Raw genomic sequence first — 26,932 nt, forward strand, 5'->3', positions numbered from 1 at the left:
ATGGCATTGGAGATGAACTTGATCAACCATTCCCAGCTATCGTCAGCAGATGGATTTTCTCTTTCTGAAGGTCCTAATTTATTTGGTAAATCAGAACTTACATTAATAATACAATATTTATAATGTTGAAAGAAAGCTAAACAGTGGTTAAAGCACCAGGCTAGAAAGCGGGAGACAGTCAGTCTAGTCCCACCTTAGCCATGAAAGCCGACTGGGTGCCCTTGGGCCTGTCACTCTCTCTCAGCCCAATCTACCACCCAGGTTTGTTGTTGTGAGGAAAATAGGAGGAGGAGGAAGGTGTGTTGGATATATTCGCTACCTTGAGTTATTTGTAAAAAATAATAAAGGTGGTAAATAAATAAACAAACAAACGAATGAATGAATGAATGTAGTTCTCTATCATTTTAAACAATTGACTATTTTTTGAAATGTCCTCAATTAGTTTTTAGTGATGCTATAAAATGAATGAATAATAACACAGTAAATAATTAAATAAAATAAGGTGATTCAGTGGTAAAGCACACTATTAATGCAGCAGGAGAACACATATGCTGTGAAGAAAAAGATCCCAGCTTGTGTCCTTCACTATAAAGTTCCTGTCTGAAATCCTGGATAGCAAGTATCAGTCAGCGCAGGCAGTAGGGAGATAAATGTTGATAGTGCTTTGCTCAATGTAAAAAAGGTTACATTAGCTCAAATAAGCATGTCTAATAACTGAACATTCAAGAATTCAGACTCCCCAGCTGTTCAACCATTCTGTGGTTCTTGGTGCTCTTTGAGTTTGGTGGGTTTTTTGCAGACATTTTGTTAATGTTACCTAGTTTGGCAATAAAACATCTGCAGGAAAACCACCAAGCTCAGAGAGCACCAAGACTCCACTGGTGTTTAACCCTGAGTTTAACCCTGAGCCACAAGTATTCTCTTTTATCAATTCTGTGGTCAACCAATTCTATTTCTTGACTCTGTCCAAATGTCTTTCTTTCCCCATCATTCAGCAACATTTACATTTAGTCAAACTATTTATCGTGTGAGAAATTCATAAACTCTTCTGTAGGTTTGTTTTTATTTTGTTTGTTTTGTTTGAAAATATACTTATAGGTGAAAGAATGTGGTGATCTGGACTGAAGTCTTGAGATGGAGTAGATGGGAGGAGGTGTTAACCATTTTTTCTTTGCAATTCTTCTGCATTCTTTGAATGTCTGTATTATTTCTGCTCTATGCCTCTTCCCCTCATCTGCTTATCTTTCCATTTTCCTCATAATACTTTCTTTAGTCTATCTGTCACCGCTTCTCTGTTTTCAGCTGTCAGCATATAAGGGCATCCCATCAACTTCGCCAAAAGATAAGAATAGATGGGTTTTGCAAGCAATGAGCAGGTGACATCAGGTTTTAGAATAGAAAAGATTTTCTGAGACAGTGTATAAAATACAACCTGTTTCTATATATACTGCTTTAAGTATACAATTGGTATTTTTATATAATGAACAGTAAAATGGTTCAATAGTATATATTTCTTTCATATATTACATTGTTAGCATTATTGGGATATATGTGTACAATAAATAAGATATATAATAAATGTAATAATCTTATGGATATTTTTGCCATGGTGATCCGTAACTCCTCAGTATTCCTCACCATGTTTTTCTGAATGCTGATGCTTTTTGGTAGGAGTTAATTTTTTTTCTCACCTTTTGTCAGTGGCAGACAGCTAACATGTTATATTCCCACATGGCAGCAGATCACTCAACTTGTATTCAAAACCATTAGCCAATGAGATGAGAGGAGCACAGCTGGTGGCAGGACTGCACTGCACAAAAAGCTGATTGGCAGTAGGAACATACTGATGGCCAGCAACAGCATAAAGCATTTGGCCAACTTGAGACATGATGAAAAAACCCCAACCCACTCCAAAATTCTCTTGCTTATAAACATGCTTGAATCAAGTTATTTATATTTTTAACACAGAGATGATTTTCCAAATACATCTCTTATCTTGGGGAGAGGGGGAAGAATAACATGTGTTTCCCCATGAGGCAAAGAGCAGTCCTTCTCTAGAAACATCTCTGGCAAATCCAAGAGGAAAACATAATTTGATATCAAACAGTCGACCTATTTACAAAACTGTCATACTGACTTGCTGACTGTTACATGAGGCATCTTGATTTCCCACAGCAGTTTCCTTGCCTCAGGGCTAGAATAGGTTTTTATATAGATTTACCATTGTGAATTATAATATATTGGTTGATTGGCTTATTTTATCAAGCAGTATTTTTATACTTCATTATAAAATATGCTGATCCATAAGAAATAATACAGGAGGCAACCGTACAGTTATGAATGCTTCTTCTGAGATAAAAATTTTCTAAATTTCACCAAATTGGGCTGGACATTTGTCATAGCTACTTTCTCAACTTATTTCTCATAATAAAGTTAATCAGTAAACCGTGTAACCTCTGCCCTACTGTTTCCTTGGCTGGTCTCAGAGGAAGTTTTATGTATCATTTGTGATTAGGGTTTTGGAAGTTAAGGAAGCAGAAGAGAAACTATATTACAAAATTTTCAGAAACTCTACTTAAATTGTCAAATTGGTTTGCTCTTAAAAGGTAAGATATCATTCCAATTTACTCATTTATTATTATTAATACTAGATAAGATTATTTTAGTAGTTATAATGAAACCATGCCTAGACATTGATATTTATGACCTAAGACATCCAAATACTATTATTTCTTTTTATATGTATAACTAATTCAGCTTGGAACTATCTAGTGAGCATTTTCTTACTCTACATAATAATTTCTTATATGGTAATTTTGGTTCCTCTTGTTCTTGATTTGTGGTAGACCAATCTTCTCCTTCCTGGTGTCCTCCAGATGTATTAGACTACAGCTGTCATCTTGCCCCAATCAGCATAGGTAAGTTGAAAATACTCTATAACATATAGACTACTTGGTTTGAGAAATTGAAGTATAATATTAAGACTTATGTATATTAACTTCTGTAAAATAAGAATTGATAATATAACATTACAATTGTGAATAATATTGTGATTAATAAGGAACAGGTTTCCTCTGTCCAGTTGTGTCTGACTCTAGGGGGTGGTGCTCATCTCCGTTTCTTAGCAAGGGAGTCAGTGAAGAGACCTCCATGGTCATGTGGCCAGCATGACTACTGTATATGCCAAGGCATCCAGAATGCTGTTCCTTCCCACCTAAGTGGTACCTATTTATCTACTAGCATTTGCATGCTTTTGAACTGCTTAAGTGGGCAGGAACCGGGGCAAGTAATGGGAGCTCACCCTGTTGCACAGCACTCAGGTCTTGAACCTGGGCTGTCAACTTTCCAGCTGACAAGTTCAGCATCTTTAACCACTGAGCCATTGCGCTTCCATATTGTGATTAATACTACTATAATTATTGCAATGTTTATTTGATTTTAAAAGGACAACCAAGCTCATTTACTAACTGGGGGAAACTAGAGTTTGTTACCTAATTTTCCTTTAATGAATTAATGTACCAGTAGCATTTAATGGTTCTTTAGAAATCAGTCAATCTTTCTTTTGTAGTCCATGGCTTATGTTTAAAAAGGTGTTCTTTGTGTACGCAAAGACTTAAAAATTTAAATATGTTGTTTTTGTCCCCCAAACTAAAATTGATATAATATACATCCATCCTTACAAATACCAGCCTCATATTCCTTCAGTCCTACTCTGCTGAAAACTCCTATCTGTATAGCAGAAAAGAAAAATAATTTAAGATAATTGTAAAAACAATTATTGTATCATTTATTTATTGTGTTTTCAGAACAGATTTACTCATTCATTTGACCATAGTTTATTTAAATAACCCAATGTTTGTATGACACACTAATTATAATTTAAATACAGATTTGGTCTTCATTCTATCCTAAAATATGGCTGGGTTAGTTTGTGAGAATATCTTGGAAACGAAAAACAGAGGAAAAGACTACCAAGATCAGATCAGAAATCATCTGCTTTCATGTTGCAGGAATTTGCACATGTTAATCCTTGTAATGCCACTATGTAACATTTATAATTAACTATTGAATTTTTTTACTTAGCAAAGCTACTAGTTTCAATAGCTTTTTAAAGTATCAGATAAATTCAAGAAAGACAGAGAGAGAACTAAAAACATTAATTATTTAGTAAAAACAAAATGTTTTATTAGTTGAATCAAATTGCAGCCTTCATTGAAAAGAAAAATAACAACTGTAAAAAAAGTAGTAATTTCAGATTTTCAGCACTGTACTTTTAAAATAGTTCCTATAAATGTTTATACTGAGAAATGAATACAGCAACTGTTTTTGCACTTTCACTAGAAACATTTAATCATAAATTCAAACTCATTGACTCTGTTCACACAATACAAATCAACCACATTGGAGTCTAACAATATTTATATGTGGTTTTGTCAGCAAATATATTCATGCAGTTTTAGCAACTGGCAATTCAATATTTAGAATCAAGAGCTAGATGGACACACAACCTTTTTATTCCACTATGTAAATATCTTTGGGGTAGAGTGGGAACTGACAAGGAAAGAGAGAGGCTTTTCTTTGGAAAGCTGAGTAGTCTCCCACCTAGGGAGGGGAGGAGACAAGAGAGCAATCACCACTGTATCTTTCTCTTCTACTTTAAACAGTGCCTGGAAAACAAGACCTCTGTATCGTGGGGAAAAGTTTCATATGCGGTATAGAAGTTTTTCCGCAGCCCCTACCACAGTCCTACAGTCCATCGCTAATTGGCATGTAACTGTAGTCCCCTCATCTGGCATACATATCTTCTTCCTGAATACAGTTTATATATACACCCAACCAAATCTAAAAAGAATTAGCATGTCAAGGGGATCCAGCAGAGTTAATGAGAAAAAGAAAACACATTTATTTTTTAAAATGTATGTTGTAGATTGATCACTGTAGAATAGTGGCCCCCAACCTTTTGGCATCAGAGACAGTTCCATGGAGAGAGGTTTTTCCATGGACCAGAGGGGGCGTGATTTCATGTGCTGCCTGCATCCCACGGATGGGGCTTCACTTGTTTACGTGGCCCAGTTTCTGGAATGCCGCAGCCCGGTGCCAGTCCACGGACCGGGGTTGGGGATCCCTGCTGTAGAATCTCAGTTTAATTGACCACTGAAGAAAGAGGATATCTACTAATGCCAAATGTTATTAAATTCATATCTGTCATTTTCATCAATATGCATAATCTATATAATCATATAATTGACATAACTCTTGCCTATTCAGTAAACACTCAATATAAAGTGCAACACTCTTATTTAATCTGTAAAATCAAGGGCTGTCTGAACGAAGTATGCATCCATTACATATCACAAATCCATTAATCCAAGGTCTTACTATAATTAGATCCATCCATGCACATTTAGCATGCTCAGCTCAGGATGATTGAACATTAATATACACTGCAAGGATGTACAAGAAGAAAAAATGGCAATGATTATTTTTGGTGAAAATAACTGTTCCTGGAATATTAATTTAGAAATATATCTTCTGTTATTATTGAGGTATACATCCGGATCCAATGATTTCTGCAGCGAAAGATACTGATGTGTCATCCTACTCACAGTACAACACTATGCATTTTTGCCCAATGCAGCCTCCAATCTCTTTACCATCTTATTATTCAAGTTTTAATCTTTATCCTCAACAATCTGAAGAATGGCACTCCCCTGTAATGTATGAACTTGGAAAAATGCCTTCTAATCACTTACAAACCAAGGAGACAGATCTGGTAGATATTCCTGTAGTCAAGAAGTCTCGGATGGGTCTACTCTCTGGAAGAACAAAAGATAAGGAGCTGTGTGTTGTCTGTGGTGACAAGGCCTCTGGGTACCATTATAATGCCCTGACATGTGAAGGCTGCAAAGGTAGGACACATGTTTAAAAATAGAACAAACTATTTATATAGAATTCATCTACTTAACCAGAGATAGAGCCATTGTCCAGATCTTCTCAACCATGGCACCTTTAAGATATATATACTTCAAACTCCAGGATTCCCTGACCACCAATTCTCTCAGAATTCTGGGAATTGATATCTACATACCTTAAAGTTGCCAAGGTTGAGAAATACTGTTTAGATAAAAGTCTGTCAGTAGTATTACTATAATAAGATTTTGTGATTACAGATAAGTCAACTGATGGAACGATATGACAAGATCATTCACTATTTAGCAAAAGCTTCAGAAGCAAGTTTGCTTCATTATCAAGTCACGAGGGCACAAATCTTAAAATTTCTTTCACTAGAAGGATTTTCAGTGCATTTATCTTGCTAGGACTAGAAAATTTTCTTACCTGGAATAGCTTTTGTATTTAATATTATGCAATAACCTGGTACAGCTATCTACTCCATTGTTCAAACAAGTGAAAGATTGAGAGATGTGTGCTCCATGTGTCACATTGTTCTATGCATATATATAGGGACATTGTTAGAAACAGCACTCTATAACAAATCAGAGTAGCAACTTTCTATTCTAAATTGAAAAAAATACATTTCTCCAGAAGATATCTTTGTAGATTTAAAAGCCTATATGGTATAAAATATCATACTTAAGGAAATCGAGTTTTCAAAAAGCTGCTCAAACTGAAAAGATGCCTTTGCAATCAGTCAATCATTTAATCAATTTTTATTCAGTCACAGATCAGCAAATTAAAAAAAAGAAAATCTCTATTAATTAGAGTAAAAAGGGAAAAAAGTTCTAAAATACCTAAAAAAGATTAGAAAAGAAACTACAGCATACTGTAAAATAATAGTTAGCTGTAATCAAAGAAGTAACAGCAGATTGATCTGATAATAACCAATTTGTTAAGATAAAATAAATCTAAACTACCAGGATATTAAGTAATGAATAGAGATAATTTCTGGTTGCCTTTGCATGATAGATTCAACTATAAACCTTATTTAGTGAACATGCATGTGCATTAATTTACTGCTTAGTTGGGGTTTGTCTATGGAGACTCTCAATCATCCAGTTCATGGTTGTTCAAAAGTGCTTTTTTTTCAAAAGGCAACCAGATTTTTTTTAGTTTTTAGCCACAATCAGACAGGACTACATATTTGAAACTATGTACCAAAGATGAGGAGTTAAGCTAAGACCAACAAATTACATTGCAATGCAGTACAATATGTAAGCCAAGCTGGTTCAAATAGCATGATAAAGTTCCATGACTTTGGTGCAGTCTACTGTATGTACTCCAGCCTATGTGGTTGGTGAATGATGGCTTATGGGTTAACAAAATATGTCAACTTGACTATAATTCAGCATGACATATGAACCCACTTAGAGGATAACAGAATATGCAGCATTTGAGAACTAACTGATTATACTCAAATTAGAAATTCAGCCTAGATAAAACTTTTACTGTGATCTATAAAACACATTTTTCTAATTAAAAGCATCTTAAATTAAATTAAATTAAATAAAAAAATAATAATTAAGTTAGTGGTATTCATATAGTAATCTGAAATATTATTCTGCATATATCATCAGGTTTCTTCAGAAGGAGTATCACTAAAAATGCTGAATACAAGTGTAAAAATGGAGGAAACTGTGAGATGGACATGTATATGAGGAGAAAGTGTCAGAAGTGCCGTCTACAAAAGTGCAAGGCAGTTGGAATGCTGGCAGAATGTATGTATACAGCTATTTTCACTGATTTCATTTTAACTGCAAATTAATTGTAGTTTGTTTTTATAATATAGGGGCTATGGATAGTTAGGAAAAGATAATATGGTCTTTGAATTCACCCATTTAGGAAAAAAGTGAAGATCAGATTCACTGTTGTATTGTACTTAACTAATATTAGACTTATCATAGTATTTTATTAAAATTTACTTTCTTGGCATGTGTTGTGTTTTGTAAATATACAAGTACAGGATTCAAGCTGTTTGGTGTTTCCTATTAATAGCTTCAGTTATTTTAGCATAATTTCAGTATCAAACTAGTTTAAGCTCATACCGGAAATTAATCTATTCTGAATTCTTAATATACCTCTCCAATCTGATCATAAGATGCTATATCAACTCTTATGCTTTGTAGAAAACAATAGACTTTATTAGCATTTCAGAATTAATGAAAAAATTATAGTATAATTAACCCCCTTATGCTGTCAATTTAAAAGCAAAGATCTTGCTATATGCTCTCTCTGCCCTCAGTGCACAAGCAGGCAAACAAATGAGGCTGCCATGATGGTCAGACCCCTTAAAGAATCTGTAAGCCTGCAGTAAAAATAAACTTTCTTAAAAATAAAGTCAGGTTGTTCCCAGAGAAAGGGGAAATGTGTTTATCTTCAGGATTACCAGTAAATGTATCTTCAGTACTGTGAGTAATTTAGTATCTGATAATAAAATAATCATAAAAAAATAGGGCAATGTAACTAATGCTGTCCAAGGAAATGGAAACTTTCAAACCAGCAGGCCATTTTCTCAGATAGTCTTGAGTGAAGCAAAGGCCAATAATAAGGCACTGTGACTTAAATGTCCCTCTGAAATGGAAACTTGTACTTTGTTACTATGAGAGTCATATAACTTATAATTTAAACATAAGCAGATTCTTGTAAAGTACAGGAATGAGGACATCATGCAAGTTGTAACTACCTTCAAATAAGGAGTGGTACTGTTCATTTTTAATTTAAAAACAACCTTCAAGGTTTGCCGGATAGTTAAACTTGTAACTTTTTTGTAAATTGACTTTAAGCAAAATGATCTCTCTGAAATTAACATTACCTTGGACTTTGAGCCTTTACTCATAAGACAATACTGCAATTATTCCTGTAAAATGTTGCTATACTGCAAAAATAGAGGGCAATCTTATAGTTTTTATTACTTTATTTGTGCATTCCTGAATTATCATGATGTAGTGATTACACATCATGTTTTTGTGCAATTAGAGATACGTTTCTAACTCAAAACGTAGAAAGTAATCCTCACTCAAATCTGGTTCACACTTTGTTGGAAAGGCAAGCTTCTCATTGGAAATAATTCTGAGATTTTATTAAATAGCTTAGAAGGATGTATGGCTGTTCTTATAATACAATAAAACAAAACAATACAGTAAAAACTGGAAAAAAATTAATACAATAAAACCATTTGTCAGATATTTGCTGGTCTGAAGATAACGGTACTGTTATTTAGAACAAGAGATATCCATCTGAATACATTAAATAAGCTAGCTGGCCCTGGTTTATGTATACCATGTGTTTTCTGATTCATGGATATACGGAAATGTCTTTTTTCTCTAGTGTATGAAGCAACTGTCACCCTTTGATAGTATTCATAATGTGATTTACATTAAACACATCTGGAGAATGCCAGTTTGCTAAGGGCTCCATGCTGAAACTATCAAAGTCAGCACTAAGCCTAGTGCCTATGTTGTGATTATAAATGCCATTTTAATCTTTTGAGATATTATGTGGAATTGTTATTTTAATCCCTTAAATTTCCTCTTCTTTCTGTAATAAAGGAAGTTTGATTTCTGTGGTGCATGATTTTATAATATACAGGATATTAAAACTGTTCATTGCTGAATTAAGCATTTTTGTAGATATCTTCCTCAACAATATTTAGCCTCTTTTCTTCATTCTCCCAGGTGAAACAAAATTGTATATGTATACACACACAAAAGTATTCCATTTGTTATGATTGTTATAGCCCTGCACCATCATTTACCTATTCTTGGACAACAATATTTTATCTTCTTAAACTGATATAGTAAGATTGAATTTTTAATATTCTGAGTAGAGAAATATGTTCACTGAAGTTGGCTATATTACTTTGAACAATTGTGATAGATGGGAGGGAGGAATTACATAGATCCAGCCTTGGCAATAACTTTACAAATTTATTTCCACCACCACATTTCAGGTATTAATAGACATAATGAAATTATTATTATTATTAAATGCTGAAATAATGTCAATAAGTGAATATCTCCTCATTTTTTTTTCTGAGAATGTATATAATATGTAGAATTAATTCTTGATTTCCACCCAGCTATTTCAAACTGTGTCTGTCTATCATGGAAAAAATACTTCTGGGGAAGCAAATTTGTCTTTCTCTCTACAGCCTCACAGAACTGGTCCATCCAGGAAGAGACTTTTACCAGGCAAGAAGATGATTAACTTAGCAAAAGCTTTCTCCTCCTGTTTTCCCTCAGAGTGATAAGAAGCATCCAGCAGCATTTGGGGACATATGATCCTAGTTGCCAAAGTAACTTTGTCTAGGAATGGATGTAGTTGCATCCACTCCTGAACAAGTTTACCTGAACATGTGAATTAATTTTTTTTAAAAAGTGGAGATTGTAATTAAACATGAGCCTTTATTTGTTACTTTTGGGATTACCACCATGGATAAGTGTCAGTTGTACAAATTATAAGTATTGATTTTCTCATTTTCAGGTTTGTTAACTGAAATCCAATGCAAGTCAAAACGACTAAGAAAAAATACATCACAGCACCCAGACGAGACTATTAGTGAAGATCCCGAGAAACCTGACCTGAAGGAAGTGTCATCTACAACTAAATTCTATAAGGTAATAAAATTACTGTAGCATCTCATAACTCTATAGTTTGATACATCTAGTAAGTATGGCAGACTGAATGAGAATTCTGACAAGCAAATTTCTATTACCTTATAGCAGTGGTGGCGAACCTATGGCACAGGTGCCAGAGGTGGCACTCAGAGCCCTCTCTGTGGGCACGCGCGCCATTGCCCCAGTCCTAGGCCTTCAGCTGGGTTTTATAAAACATTTTCGCTTTAGGCCTCCGCCACCGTGTGCAAAAAAAAAAGGTTCAATCAATCAGTCAATTTCAACTTCTCACGGGAAAAAAAAAGATCTTGCAAAGTTGGAATTGATTGATTGAACTTTTTAGTCCCACCCAGTCTGCCGTTACCACGGCAGCCACGCGCCCACCCAATGGGCCACACCCACCCGGCACCCGACGATGCATAAGTGGGTTTTGGGTTGCAGTTTGGGCACTTGGTCTCTAAAAGGTTCGCCATCACTGCCTTATAGAAAAGTGAGCTTTTAATAATGCAAATAAATAAGTCTTCTGTTTGCTGGAATAAACCATATAACTGTAAAATTATAATTTAATATTCTTTATGTGCAAAAGTATCATTGATGGCCTTGAGAGTATATCAGTTTATACTATGATATAATCGGTATCAGTGTGGTGATCATCCCTGAATTTGGCAAAATATTGTTTATTTAGTTCTAACCTTGGTCATGGTATGAAGCTAGCCTATTGAAGCTAGCCTAAATCAATTATGATTTATTCAGTAAGCCATGATTAAACAAACCATGGCTTAGAGTGGTATGTGAACCATCTAGAGCAGCGGTTCTCAACCTGGGAGCCCTGGTGGCTGCAATGTCATCACAGGGGGCTTGAAGAAATGTTACGATTTAAATCTTGAATTAAGTCTTAGGGGTCCATGGCCATGGTCTATCGCCACAAAAGGTATTTAAGAGGGTCAGTAGTGAAGAAGAGGTTGAAAACCACTGATCTTATTGATGCAATAACAGACATGGCTAATTCGGTGTAGGGATTAAGCTGCCCGCCTAGAAATTGGGAGAGCATGAATTCTAATTCTGACTTAGGCACAAAATAAGCTGGGTGATCTTGAGCCAGTCATTCTCTTTCAGTCTCAGAAAGCAAGCAATGGCAAACCACTCCTGAAATCTTGCCACAAAAATTGCAAAGCCTAGTCCAGGCAATCACCAGGACTCTAAGGCATAATAAACAACAAACAAACGAATGAATAAATACTTAATATTACAGTTCTGACAAGTTTTAATCTTGGTTGTAATAGGGTGCTCTCATCATATGCACATAGTTTGTATCCATATAATCTTACTACTGTTCTGTTCTGTCTTTTGTATTCTGATACAGATTAATGACATTAATTAATTAATGTATTACTGTTATTACTAGCTTGATATAGTCTTGAATCCCTTGCAAAATATATTTATGTCTAAGTCATTATGGAAAAGATGTATTTATTTTATTTTGCATATATATAGGTAGTCCTCAAGCTATGACCACTTGTTTAGCGATCATTCAAACTTATGAGTGTACTGAATGTGTGGTACTTATGACTAGTCTTCAAAGATCACATGATTACAATCAGGGCACTTGGCAACCCACTCACACTTATGGTGACTGCAGCATTCTGAAGTAACCTGATCATCATTTTCAACTTTCCCTGCTGGCTTCCCACAAGCAAAGGCAATGGAGAAGGTAACAGGGAAGGTTGCACGTCGCTCCCATCAGTTGCTTTTGCCACTTTTTCTCCCCAAATGCCCTATTATGGAGTATAAAATCTCAGGGATCTCATACTCAGTAGCACCACTCCACCAGGTCCACCCTCCATAGCATTTTCCCATAGCCTCTACCAGTTCATCTAGATCAGTGGTTCTCAACCTTTTTAATGCCGCGACCCCAACCAGTCGTAAGTCGAGGACTAAACCGGTCGTAAGTCGAGGACTAAACCGGTCGTAAGTCGAGGACTTTCCCTGTCCGGGAGCGCCGCACATGCGTGGTTCCGCCCCCTGCGCTGGCCGAGGCGTAGCTGGTAAGCAGCAGAGACGGAGCAGGCTGACCACCAGCTGGCCCAGCTCAAGGGAGGTAAGGCACCCGCCGGAAAAGGGGAAAAAAATGGCGGACAGCCTTGCTTGGCGACCCCCGTGAAATGGTCAATCGACCCCAAATGGGGTCGCAACCCATAGGTTGAGAACCGCTGATCTAGATTTTGTAGTGTCTGCCACAGCCTCAGCCAACCCATCAACCATCTGTAGCCTCTGCCTACTTGCCTGCACTTGTAGTACTGTCCCCATTGCACACAGACACCTCACAGCATCATCATGTAACACCCCCACCGCCCACACTGTTTGCATGGGACTCCAAACTCTTCTCATTTAACAAACTGCATGGTCCTGGGGCTGCAATGGCAATGGAGACTGCTGGGATTGCTATCGCTAAGTAATGCAGTCATGTGCTGTTGAACTTTACAACTGTATCATTTAATGATGGAAATTCCAGTTCCAATTGGTGTAGTAACCTGAGGACTACCTACAATGCAAAAGTAAATGATTCCATTGTATTATTGAAATTAAACCTCCGTATGAAGTAGAAAATCATGCTCAGATATGGTTTCATTTTTTTGCCAGTATAGGAGAAAGTAAAATTAAGCCCAGAACAACAAAATCTTCTTTGTTATATAATGGATTCCTATAATAAACAGCAGATTCCTCCTGAAGTTACCAAAAAGCTTGTAAGTATACATGCTTTATCTCCCATAGAATGATTTAGTGATCAATATTTTTGGCTTAAAGTAGTGTGCAAATGACGCCAATAAACAGTAGGGATTTTAGAGGTTATTTTGACACTACTGTTGGCTACAAAACTCAGTGGGCCATTAAGTGGCGACAAAGGGTTGTTGTTTTTTAAAGACCTCTTAACTTGGGCATTCTCTGAATTTTTGCAGTCTAGCTGAAGTACCACTATTTATATTTGTTCTAGTCAAGCCAAGTGAAGGCATAGAATTTGGATTCAGATCTCATAACAAGCAGTACAGAAAGTTTTTATTTGTTGTACAAAAAGCTGAATGTGCAACATCCTCTATTTTTCATCTACAGTGTATAAGATTATGAGACTTTTAAACTGCTATATTATCTTCATCTGTTTCATTTTCTCTTATTGTGGTCTAAAATAATCAGTTTTCTGTAACTTTCATACTTTAATAATTGTTCAGTTTTTCAATAAGTAATCCTATACATTTGAGATAGTTGTTCAAGAAAAAATAATAATTCATTTCTAGGATTCCTATTTTTAGCAGTAGTTATAATTAATTATTATCTTGTTTTGATTATCAGTTACAAGAGGACTTCAGTGCAGAAGAAAATTTTCTTGTTTTAACAGAAATGGCCACTAGCCATGTTAAAATGCTTGTGGAGTTCACTAAAAGATTACCAGGTAATGAGATGTTGAATAAGTTTGGTCAAATTCATCAAATTTGATTTTTAGTCAGAGAGATTTTTTATTTTATATCCCTTTATATCCTCCTAATCTAATTAATACTCAAGGCACTTAATAAAATATTTTAAAAATAAAAAATAGAAAGTAAAGGGCAACAACAATAATATTAATAACATTTAAAAATTAAATAACCGGTGAAAGTTGTTTTAGAGATTTATAACTACTGAGGGGGGACATAAACTTCAGGAATACAACCACCTTAAATTCAATGCTTCTGCTTAAAGATTAGGGATATCATATAGTGTATAATTGATGATACTAGCATCTCTTTCACTCCAGAACATTCATTCCCTCTTAGAATCACCTTTGACCAATCTCTTTAGAAAATAGAAATCAATTGTGTCAGTCTCTACCCTCTGTAATTCATGCCCTTACCCTTTGACCTATAAGATCTGTTGCATAGCCATTTTTTCAGAAAGTAATATAATAACTTATATTAGAGTATATTAGAGCAATTAGAGTAAAGAGTTTTCATTTTAGGCCCTTACCTATTAAAATAATCAAATAATAAATTTCAGCATCGTCATTCCAGGTTTTTCATTGATAGAAAAAAGTCTGTTATACTCTTTCCTTGTATATAGTTACAGCGATCTTTTATAAATTCATAAATTCTTAACTGAGCCCCACCAGATTTATTGTTAATTTGACAGCATATGGTCAAATGCCAGGAAAACTAGGAGATTCAGGTAGTTCAAATGAGTATAAAGGTTTATTGTAAGCTTAAGCCCTCTACAAGAATCTGAGCTACTAACGGTCAAGGAAAGTTAAGTACAGAAAGCAATTCAAGGTGGGCTGGACTTAGATCTCTTGTGGGCACGAAGGGACTCATGAGTTATGATGCATTTGACCCCTCCCTGGGGCTTAGCCTGGTCATCTCCCACACATATACAGATTTTCCTACAGCCCTCTCATTAGAAAGAGTCTGTGGGTACTAATTTTGCAATGGAAAAAATGGTCACACAGTTTCTCCTTCCCATCATATAAAACAGTGCATTTTCTTCTTATGATGTCTTGTCATCTAAACGCATTAGAAGAAAATAAGCAAATGTGAGTTTCTGGGGAAGAAATTGTGATCTGAAAGTGGCTCTGTGAAAAGTGGAGCCAACAACTGCTTTAGAATGAAGAGCCGGCAGGTAGGCCAGATCTTTGATATCTCCTCTCCAGATAAAGAGAGGTCCTGAAATTACATACAAATGCTCCATCCAGTTGGTCCACGTGAGATTACAATATGGGGTTCTCAAGTGGACATAATACTTTGGGAGGCAAGGGAATAGCAGCCATCTTTGATTTTAGAAAGTTACAAATGGTCCAGATAAATTTGAAATAAAATTTTGGAATTAATTATAAGAATCCTTCCTATGGAAAGTGCCTTTGTTTTGAATTCATCTTAAAAAATAAGACTTTAAAAATTGGACACTAGAGGAAACTAAAAGAAACTACAGATTACAATTGAAAAGAACATTTAAATTTGATTTACAAATACAGAATGAAAAAATATTTCAACACTGGATTTATTGAAATAATTTTAAACAATATAAAAAGTTAATTTTAAGAGTATCTGCCTCTATAGACAGATTGTTTTTAAAAGATATTATGGAAGAGGAAATTTTATGTGACAATAGTGAGACTGACATGAAAATGGATTTAAATATGACAGGCTACAAGAACGACATGGCAGAAGATATTGCACTGGACATACAAAAGGCTGGTAGTCTAAAAATTAAAATGGATATGCAAATAACAAACCAAGAGAATTACTTGGATAATTTTCCTATATTGGATTTATAAAGGAGTCTTGATTTAAGAATTTTATGAAAAGGGATAAAAAAATGAAAATAAATCAAGTTTTAGGACATTATTTGAAAAGATTAAAGATCAAGATTTAGAAGTAAAAAGAAAGAATATAAAGATAGTTTATTTGATCAAAGTTAAAATAAATATGTTGTTATCTCTGGTAACCCTTAGTGGGCTTTTGTTGACATTTGGATTGAAATGAAATAGCTTTAAGGATTTATTTATAGATATGAGATGAGATATGGAAAGAATTTGTTGTATTTTAAGGAAAGGTGCTAAGTTATTAAAATTGTTTTTATACTTTTGATGAAGAGGGAAGTCCTATATTTCTTTTTTATTATATTCTTATACTTCTTTCATTTTCCAGAAAGTGTACTTCCTATTTTTTTTTTTTTTTTTTTTACGTTAGTTTTTATTGTTGCAGTGGTAATTTTTAATAAAAAACTATTTAAAAAAGAAAATAGGCAAAATTTACCTATGAAAGCAACTGGCAATAGATGTTGTAAAAATTGGTCAGTAAAAGTAGTGCTATGCTGTTTTAAATTACTAATAAGCCAGACAGTATCAGGTTACAGATATCTAGCTTAAATATCAATTTAACTCTAGTTAGACCAAGCCTCAGTAGGGCAGATATTATAAATTAAATGTTTGTTTGACTTCATAATATCTTCATAATATTTTCAGGGCACTAAAAATTAACATGGCTCTAAGGAGGGTTACTTGGGGATTGGTGGAGATGTATTCCATTCACCTTGATAGACCAAACCTCCACCACAGCTAACCCAGAAATCTTTGAATCAGTTTATGACTAATTGGTGTGGAGCTGGAAAAATAAATGCAGATAGGCTAGAATACCTTTACCCAGTTATCTCTGTGCTTTTATAAAGTGAACACAGATCTTAGTTGTCATAATTGGAAAGCAGACCTGATTAAGATATTGCCAATGTTAATAATTTACCTTTAAATTGGTGTAAATGTGGAGTTCTTTATTTGAAAACGTAGACTGAAATGGATAGTCCCTAAATTTGATGAATAAAAATTCTTCCAACTACATACCTTATTTTTTATGAAGTATTATATAAAGTTCTTTTACATAGTCTCTCTTTTTTAAGCTAATTAGAACAAAGGAAAAGCAAGAACAAGAAATGAATGAAAGAGTTGGAAAGTATCCAGTTAAATACTGAAAGATGATAACACATCAGCTCTCTTCTAACCCACAAACAGGAAGTTAATTTGTAATATGCTAATTAGGCTGAGAGTAATCATCTTGTGATCTTAAATTAGATTAAGAGAATGTGTACATGTGAAAAAACCTAGATGAATTCTTGTTTGGTGGCTTGGGAACTGAAACAAAATTCACCCTTCAAATATTTCTTTATAATTAAATAGCTTCTTTTCTATGCCAAAAAAGGAGATTTATCTATTTTAGTTATCCTACAGTGTATCTTTGTCACCCTAAAAACTATTTTTCTGGCTGCTAGCTTAATGTTCTCACATTTTATTTCAGGTTTTCAAATCCTGGATCATGAAGATCAAATTGCTTTGCTAAAAGGTTCAGCAGTAGAAGCTATGTTTCTTCGATCAGCTGAAATTTTTAACAGGAAACTTCCTAGAGGACATGCTGATCTCTTAGAAGAAAGAATTCGCAACAGTGGTAGGTATCATTAACAGCAAAAGGAGACTTACTATTCCTGAAAAGTTGAGCAAAAAATCACAGCAATTTTGTGAATGTCAAGCTTTTCAGCATTCAGTAAGAATCAACCTTGAGTTCAAGGCTATCAAGAAATTATAATGTATTATAAAAATACAAATACCGAAAATAAATTTGTTCTATTATAATCAGCCATATTTGGAATATGGGGATGTGGGGAAAAATCAGATAATGATATGTCATTTCTATCTCATTACGTTCAGTTAAATAATCTCACCCATCCAAATGCATGGCAATGACAAAACAAGCTCTATAATTGCTAAGTATTGTATAGATTGAGTGGAAAAACTGATATTAGTTCATCTACAATAAATTTGGTTACAACTGATGTGTATGATACTCACTATATAGTTGGTTTCACAAGATTACCTTTACTAATACTTTTATAGCATCTTTCTGTGTACACAATGTGATTTCATTATCATTTAAATACAGTTATGGTATATATAAATAAGTATCTCGGTCATCTTAAGTTGTTATCATTTGAACCCACTGTCTATGCTCTGGATTTCATATTTGGAAGTCACACATTTGAGAACCAAAATGAACAATTGCAGACGGAGATAATAGGGGAAAATTCTTGCTGTTTTTTTTTTCAAAGATGATCTAGGCATGAATGGGTGTATAAGATAAACATCTAGGAGTTAGGTTGCAAATTTATACCCATTTATATGGGAACAAGTTTTATTTTGCTTAGTATTTCTGACTCTAAGATATAAAACTGTTTTACTCTGTTAGCAACTCTACTACAGATAGTCCTCGAGTTACGAGTGTAATGGAGCCTGCCCATTACACTCGTAACTCGAAAACTCATAGAGTGACTCTCGTACCTCAAACAAGATTATTCTCTTGCTCGTTAAAACGCATGCGGTTTGTTAAGCGAACATGAGGTATCTCAGGGTGGGGAAGGCCATGGAGGGCCTAATGATGAAGCGGGTCCCCAAGGCCTCTTCAACCCACTAAGATACTGCATGCTTCCCCCTCCCTTCCTGCCATGCTGTACTCACCTGGAAAAGATCCATCTCCTCTCTGCTGCAGTTCCTGCTGCCACCCGGATTTGAGGCTGGGGAATGCTTCCGCACCCCCTCTATGGCCCTATCTGGGCTCCGGAGGCCTTTTCCAGGCTACTGTCACCCAGATTTGGGGCTGGGGAATGCTTCTGTTTCCCCCCCATGGCTTAATCCAGGCTCCGGAGGCTTTTTCTAGGCCATTGCTGCCCAGATCTAAGGCCGGGGAATGCTTCCGTGCCCTCCCGTGTCCCCATCCGGGCTCCAGAGATCTTTTCCAGGCCACTGTCACCCGGATCTGAGGCTGGGAGACACTTCTGCAGTCCCCCATGGTCCTATCAGGCCTGGAAAATGCCTCTGGAGCCCAGATTGGGCAGTGGGGGGGGATGTGGAAGTGTTCCACAACCTCAAATCCGAGCAGCAACGGCCTGGAAAAGGTCTCTGGAGCCTGGATGAGACCACAGAGGAGGTGCGGAAATGTTTCTCAGCCTCAAATCCAGGCAGCAGTGGCCTGGAAAAGACCTCTGGAGCCCTGATCCAGCCTGCGGAGGCATGTGAAAGCGTCCCCCAGAGAACAGAGGTCTAAAGTACCATGAGATCACACGAGATCAGTTGTGTGAAATCTCACTCCACTGATCTCGTGTGATCTTGCATTACTTCAGGCCTCCATTCTCTGCAAACACACCAAAGGCCTGGATCAGCCAAGAAAGCGAAGGATCTCGATCTTCGCAGGGTGAGTATTGAAGGTCTGGTGCCTAGGGAGACCCGGGATGGGAGTGGGGAGGGAGGGAATAACCAGGGTGAATGTTGCAGAGCCACTGCAGTTGCACGTAATGGCGAATGACTGCCGTGGTGCTGCAATATTCATAACTTTGGGACTTGCTCGTAAACACTAGGGGGCACTCATCATGTAACTTTGAACGAGCATTAAGTGAACGCTCATAACTCGGAGATTACCTGTATTAAATATATGTCCAAGAATTAATAGAGTATATGGCATTTTACTATCAGATGATTTTAGTAGTATTTGTTTTCTGTGTTAATGTATTATATATCTTGTTCTTATTTTTTTTTTTGAAGACAGGTTGTGAAATTCTCTTTAAGAATTATAGCTAAGGGTTGAGGGGTTTTAATATGTAGTTGCACATTCTAATGAATGCATACTACACACTATAACTAGGTGTATTTAAAATGTGTAACAAATATGAACTTCTTCTGACAGAAAAACAAAATCTTGAGGATCATTTTTGTGGCGTGTTGAGATTATTTTTATGTGAAAGTGAACGTCAAGTTGTCAGATAGCTCCTATTGTTCACATCAGTGAAATACAGCAACAAAAACTGAAAATATAAATATGCCAATAGATGTTCATTTTTTTTGTCACCTGCCACAATTCAGGCTTCTGAATTCCCTTAACAGTTAGCAGTTATCCCCTTCATCTAGACAGTTGTGCATTTTGGATCTCTATGTGACAAAGAAGCTTAGTGGTGACTTTTCTGATGTAGCTTCCTTCTGTTAAGGCACTACTGTATGCATGGTGCGGTTGCGGTAAGACTAACGGCCAAATAGCTTGTGAGATAGAACACTACCTTGCAAATAGCCCTGACTTCTTCTACATAAATATTAAATTAAAAAATGTTTCTATCTAGCAGCAATACTCTCACCTGCTTTTGTTCAGTACCTAATAGTTCCTCTTTATTTCATGGACAGAAGCATATGCTATTATTGTCCATGCTATTGATCAGTTTCCATTAATGTTCATTAAACTCAAACTAACTTATGGGGATAGGCAAAAAGAAGATGTAACATTAGTAAATGCATTTTAAATTACTTTTTTTGATAATTCTGAATGCTCATTTATAGTCATGCATTTTAGCTGCAAAGAATGTCCAATGCAGCTTTGTACATTTGCTTTTCAAATCAATGCATTTCCAAAGCAAATACCATGTTTGAAAACCAAAATTTGGCAGTGGAATTGTATTTATTGGATTTTGTTCTGGTTTACAGTTCCAAACTCTTTCAAGGCAGATTGCAAGATTTCAATACACAAACAGCACTACTAAAATCTATTCCATAAAATTCCAAAAGCCAAAAGAGGTCATAAAAACATTTTAAAAAAGGATTAATTATTTGGATCAGAAAAAACCTGGATATCTACAACTAATGCAATTAGAAGCCAGGTGGAAAACCCCAAGGAGTGAATTAGCAATATTTTTTTTTTTTAAAAAGAAAATCTCTTAGATGAAAAATAATCAGTTCAGAAAATACTGGCACTTACTCAGTGTTTTTTATTTTCCCAACAGAAAGAACTTTCTTGAATCACATACTAGATAGGCAGATATTGGTAGCAATGGACAGTTTCTTGAGTAATGCAATAAGTGAAAGCTTTCAGAAAAACTAAAGACTCTAATGAAAGATTTGGAATTAAGAAAATACTTTGAATAGATAAGATATGGTGAATGAGGTAAAACAGTATGAGTAATTAATGTGTGTTTACTTCTCAGTAACACAAGAGCTAATTTACATTTTGATTTAATATCTACTGGCAGCTTCAAGCCTATCCAGACGAAAGATCTCTTCATCCATATTAACAGCTGTCGTAGTTATAATTAATTAGCTCCAAACCACCTTCCTGAAAGCTGTTTTTCTTCTTTTAATTTAAACATCTAGCTATAATAAATACATAAAGTGAATGCTTATTGCTGAACAATGGAAATTAAAATAGGATGTACAAAAAAGAATTGTCTGAAAACGGACATAAATTTTGAATTATACCAATAACCAAGTACCAATTGAATCTACCATTCACCTAAAGGGTAAAGCTGTTAAAATAATGTCAGAAAGTTTTCAGAAATTGTATTTTACTTAATTCATAGTAAATATTTTCTCATATGGAACAACACAAGTCACTTCTAGATGGAAGTTTTATCTGATAAAGAAATATAAAATCAAATTGATTAAAAAGAAAAGAATAAACATAGAAAGAATATTGAGTCCTCAGCTTATGACTATTTCTTCAGCAATTATTCAGTTATAATACTCTGAATGGATTTAGGACCTGTGCCTGAAGTTACCGCTGTTGCAGCACTCCTATAATCATGTTCTCAAAATTCAGGAGCGTCACAACTCCTTCTCAGAGTATGTTGCAGATGTGGTCCAAAAGGCCTTCCTTTTGTGGGATAGCTGTGCCCTTTCTTTGATTGGAAGGCCCTTTAGACCTCATGTCCTACCCATCTCACAGCTTGACTGGTCAAATGGACCACAGTTTGTTGGGGGCAATATGCTGACTCTGTAAAACCACTTAGAGAGGGCTGTAAAGCACTGTGAAGCGGTATATAATTCTAAGTGCTATTGCTAAATATTTACTTAAGAAATGGAAACTCCTTCATTCTGAAGTTAGCTATTGCTATTGCTGAGACACAAAGGTCCCTGATATCTGAAGTTCATTCACATCTGTCTTGTCTAATTGCTCCAGCATGAAATATTTCCAGTCTATTTAGTACTTTATTATTTATTATTTTCTAAACACCTATAAACAGCTATTCCTCATAATCAATCAGTGAAATATACCTACAGGATATTATGAGCTGATTTCTATGAGCATAGAATGGTTATTTAAAGTATCATTAAAAAATGCCTCTCAGATACGAAACCTACAATTGATCTTGGTCAAAAGTTCAAGAAATTTTCATAGACTACTGCTGATTTTTTTTTAACCAATGAGGAAAATATTTCAGGCTTTGTGTTTGTTTTGTTATACTGTTTCAATTCATTATTGTACAGATAAAATGAAAACCTCCCTATAATTTCACATATTGAAATGAATTTAAGATAGTTATGGAGCAGGGAAATACTATGCATAGATATGCAGAGTGATTCAACATTCAGTTAAACCTGTACATCTAGATTTGAGCTCAATTTCCCATATTGTTTCCTGGGAATTTCATATGAAATGTTTCTCTACTACCTGTATGGTTCTTGGAAATTAAGGAGTGCAATAATGGGATGTCTATGTATACACTTCAAAACAAAACAAGATTCAGCTCCCCAAAATATATTTAAGATATTGCAACAAACAAAACCTATTGTGTATAGGTCACTAGTGATAAACCATTTCAATTGTATTCAAATTAAACATGTACTAGTCAACTCTTCAAACAGATCAACAGTAGGAAGTTTCCATATGTGGTTGACCTAAAACTCCAGTAACCCTAATCAGCATGGCCGATGGCAAAAGATATTGGGAGCTAAAATTCTGCAACAGGGCTGTGGTTTCCCCATTTCTGATTAATAGAAGAATCTTGACAGTAAAATGATGACTGCAAATAATATTAATAATCTGCTGCATTGATCTATTTTACAGTTTGAGTTCAGTTGAAGGAAAGCATATAGAATGCATTTATAAACTGATATTTATTTATGAGATTTGCAGAATTGGTGCTAGAATTTATGTTATACAGGAAAATAGTGCCCTCTTGTGAATAAAATAGCATACAGCCATCCTATAATGAAACAATAAAAAACAAAAATAAAAACAAAGGGAAATAGACCTGATATGGAATTAGAGAAGGAGGGTTATTTTTAAGTAAAAGGATTTTCATGCAGTAATTTCTATCTTTGTTGATTTTCAGGCTCTTGCATAACTTGGGTGTTAAATTGTCTGAATTTTAATTACCATAGATTGCCACATAATTCTATTATAAGAGTCTGCTTTTCCACATTGTCTTATAGGTATCTCAGATGAATACATAACGCCTATGTTTCATTTTTATAAAAGTATTGGGGAACTCAAGATGACACAAGAAGAATATGCTCTGCTTACAGCAATCGTTATCTTATCACCAGGTAATTTCATTTTCTCAATTGTTTAAATTTGTTCAGACCACAGAACCCTGGGGTGCGTCAGTTTGAAAAACCCTGTTCTAGACTGTCAATACTGAATTATGTTACCAAATTTGAAGAAAAAAGGAAAGAGGCATGAAAAAGAGAATGCTAATTTCTCATATAAAAATGGTAACTATTATTAAGGTATATTGACCAAATATTTCTAGAGTGAGTGCATATCTGTTGCCTATGTGTGCACTTTGCCACACTCCATATGTGCATGTATGGGCATGGGAAATATAGTCCAAATGCTCTCTCCTCCTCTGTTCATGCAATGAAGATGGCTTAGAATGGAGCACTCAGCAGTATTCCAAGGACCTCTCAAGGACCTCTCTCAGGCCCTTTTTGAAGCCCCCTGCCTAAATCTGACCCATTTTTAAATTCAGCCTTTCACCAGTTTCTCTCCTCATACCAAATGTAGTCCAAATGTGTACTGTTGTGAACAATATTTCTTTCTAGCATTCTACTAGAAGGAAGGCTTTGGAAAGGAACCTGTAAAATTCTACACTGTTTTAAGATTACAAATGTTGAGATACAATTGTTTAATCATAGACATTTTTGAATTAAATGTTTCAAATAACTTTTTTTACATTCAAAAGACAAGACAAACTACATATTACATTAGACCGCATCCTCCAGGGTTGGTATTTGGAATTCTAGTGCAGGTAGAAGACTTAACTCTTTCCCTCCATACTAGGCAGGTATCTAAGCATTTATTTTTCCCTGGAGTACAGTTATGGCCAAATATTTCAAACACATATTCATAATAGCGAGTACAAATTTAGTATCATAGCTGTTAAGATGCAACAATAATTCTGATCACTAGCAGCATAAAATGATAGGGGTCTAGCTAGAAGAAATCTGAGTTTAGTGGGATTTATGTTACAGGTAGTCCTTGACTTAGAAACATTCATTTAATGACTATTCAAAACCGGCACTGAAAAAAGTGACTTATGACCGTTTATGACCACATTGTAGTTAGGTGATCAAAATTCAGAAACATATAAAACTCATGACAAAAAAGGCCTAGTGGCCCATTGAATCTGCCCTTGAATTTTTTAAATTTATTTTTATTTTTTTATTTTTAATTTTTGTCAGATGCATGTTTATCACAAGCATGTTTAAACTCAGTTACTGATGACTGACCCACTACTCTGCTGTAAAGTTGGTTCCAAGTTTCCACTACTTTTTCTGTGAAGTAATAATTTCCAAAATTACTTTTGAACTTCTCTCCTGTCAGTTTGAAGTTATGCCATGTTCTTGATTTTGAATATACTGCCTTCTAGAACTTTATTCCCACCCTTAATATATTTAAATATTTCAGTAATGCCCCCCCACTTTCCTTTCTGTCCTCCAGGCTGTACATACTGAATTCCTCCAATCTCTCCTGATATGTTTTGTCTCTCAGACCTTGCACCATTTTTATTGCCCATCTCTGAACTTAATCTTATTAATATCTTTTTTTAAGTGATATCTCCAGAACTGGACACAGTATTCCAAATGGGGTCAGACCAAAGCCCTGCACAGTAGGATTAGGACCTCCTTTTTCCTGCTGGTGATCCCTCTAGTGATGCATCCCAGAATTTTGTTTGCCTAAACAGCTGCATGACCACAGTTTGCTCATTTTACAGTCATCTGTTATGAACACACCTAAATCCTTTTTCTTCTTCTAACACTGTACCCCCCTAATACGTTCCCTACCAGAGGATTTCTATGATCGCTAAGTACTGTATGTTGCTTGCAGTGTTCCTTTTGTGACCTTCTGACAGCAAAGTCAATAGGGAAGCCAGATTCACTGGACAGACTTGAACACTGGGCACTATCTAACAAAATGAAATTCAGTGGTGAAAAAAGTAAGGTTCTACATTTAGGCAAGAAAAACCAAATGTACAGGTATATAGGGGGTACCTTGCTCAATAGTAGTAACTGTGAGAGGGACCTCGGAGTCCTAGTGGACAATCACCTAAATATGAGCCAGCAGTGTGCTGCACTGCTGGTTAGAACAATTAACCAGTGGAACAACCTGCCTCCAAAAGCGGTGAATGCTCCAACACTGGAAGTTTTTAAGAAGAGACTGGACAGCCATTTGTCTGAAATGGTATAGGGTTTCCTGCATGAGCAGAGGGTTGGACTAGATGACCTCCAAGGTCCCTTCCAACTTTATTATTATTATTATTATTATTATTATTATTATTATTATTATTATTATTATTATTATTAATATTATTATCTGTGCTACTATCTTAATAACTGCAGTAATTCACTTAACAACTGTGGCAACAACTGTGACAAGAAAGTCATACAATGGGACAAAACTCAATTAACAACTATCTTACTTAAAAACAAAAATTTTGGGCTCAATTGTGGTCATAAGATAAGTCAAAGACTGCCTGTTTTTTCTCAGTCTCTAGAAATGGTCAACCTGACCCATCTTTAAAGGCAGAAACCAAGAAAATAAAAATAGGATTTGAATGAAAAAATATTTAATTCTCTAATTTTTGTAGGCATGGGATAGTTTTTAAATTAAAATCTCAAAGAGATAAGATTGTAACCTCGTTCTTTGAAGCAAGAATATAACAAAACCAATTAAAACACACACTCACATTTATTTTTGATTTTGTATACTTCTACCATTGCTAAGGTTATGGGCAAGAAGCAAAAGTACAAAAAATACCACTAATAAGAACAAAATATGAAGCAATGTTTAATATAATACTTGAGCCAAAGGCCTGTGAGAATAAAAAAATTGAGTGCCTTTCTAAGGGAGAGAGGCCAGCTCTACTGCAGGCAAAGTATTCCAGAGTTGTTTTTACTATCTTTGCATAAGAGAGATAAATAGGAATTTGAATTATTTTTATTATCTCAGAATCAGGGAGTGCAACCTTCTCTATAAACAATACTGTAGTATCAAGCAAGCTAATAAGTAAAACTAATCCCATCAACACTGCAACTTTTTACAGACAAGCAATTCTGCATACAATAAATATATGGGAACAACATAGCTTATGAATAGAGAAATGATGTATTTCACTTGCAATTGGAACACTTTGGTCTTCATAATTTACATATATGAAATAATGCTTATTATTGTTCCCCATCTTCCTTGAAAATTAAAACCAGATCGGCAATACATAAAGGATAGAGATTCTGTTGAACGGCTTCAAGAGCCTCTGCTTGAAGTTCTGCAAACATTCTGCAAGCTTCATCACACAGATAGTCCTCAACATTTTGCTTGTCTCCTCGGTCGTCTTACAGAATTACGGACTTTTAACCACCATCATGCAGATATGTTGATGTCATGGAGAGTTGACAATCACAAATTCACGCCTCTTCTTTGTGAAATATGGGATGTGCAGTGATAAGCCTGGACTTTACTGGATCCTAAACTAAGTTAGCTGGGACAATAGACTTGAATCCATAACATCAGTGTATTCATTCAGAGTTTTTGTATTGTAAATAT

General features: G+C 35.3%; 1 protein-coding gene across 1 annotated transcript; it reads left to right on the forward strand.

Moving 5' to 3' along the window:
* Positions 1–26,831, forward strand: NR1H4 (nuclear receptor subfamily 1 group H member 4). The gene is made up of 9 exons (XM_015818164.1): positions 1–85; positions 5,547–5,909; positions 7,533–7,673; positions 10,438–10,571; positions 13,214–13,312; positions 13,914–14,013; positions 17,378–17,524; positions 23,320–23,433; positions 26,593–26,831. The coding sequence occupies exons 1-9, from the start codon at positions 1–3 to the stop codon at positions 26,829–26,831; spliced, it is 1,422 nt and encodes a 473-aa protein (XP_015673650.1).
* The last annotated feature ends 101 nt before the right edge of the window (positions 26,832–26,932 follow it).

Source organism: Protobothrops mucrosquamatus, unplaced genomic scaffold (genome assembly GCF_001527695.2).
Source record: "Protobothrops mucrosquamatus isolate PMUCROS unplaced genomic scaffold, P.Mucros_1.0 scaffold687, whole genome shotgun sequence".
In the NCBI taxonomy this organism is placed as follows: domain Eukaryota; kingdom Metazoa; phylum Chordata; class Lepidosauria; order Squamata; family Viperidae; genus Protobothrops; species Protobothrops mucrosquamatus.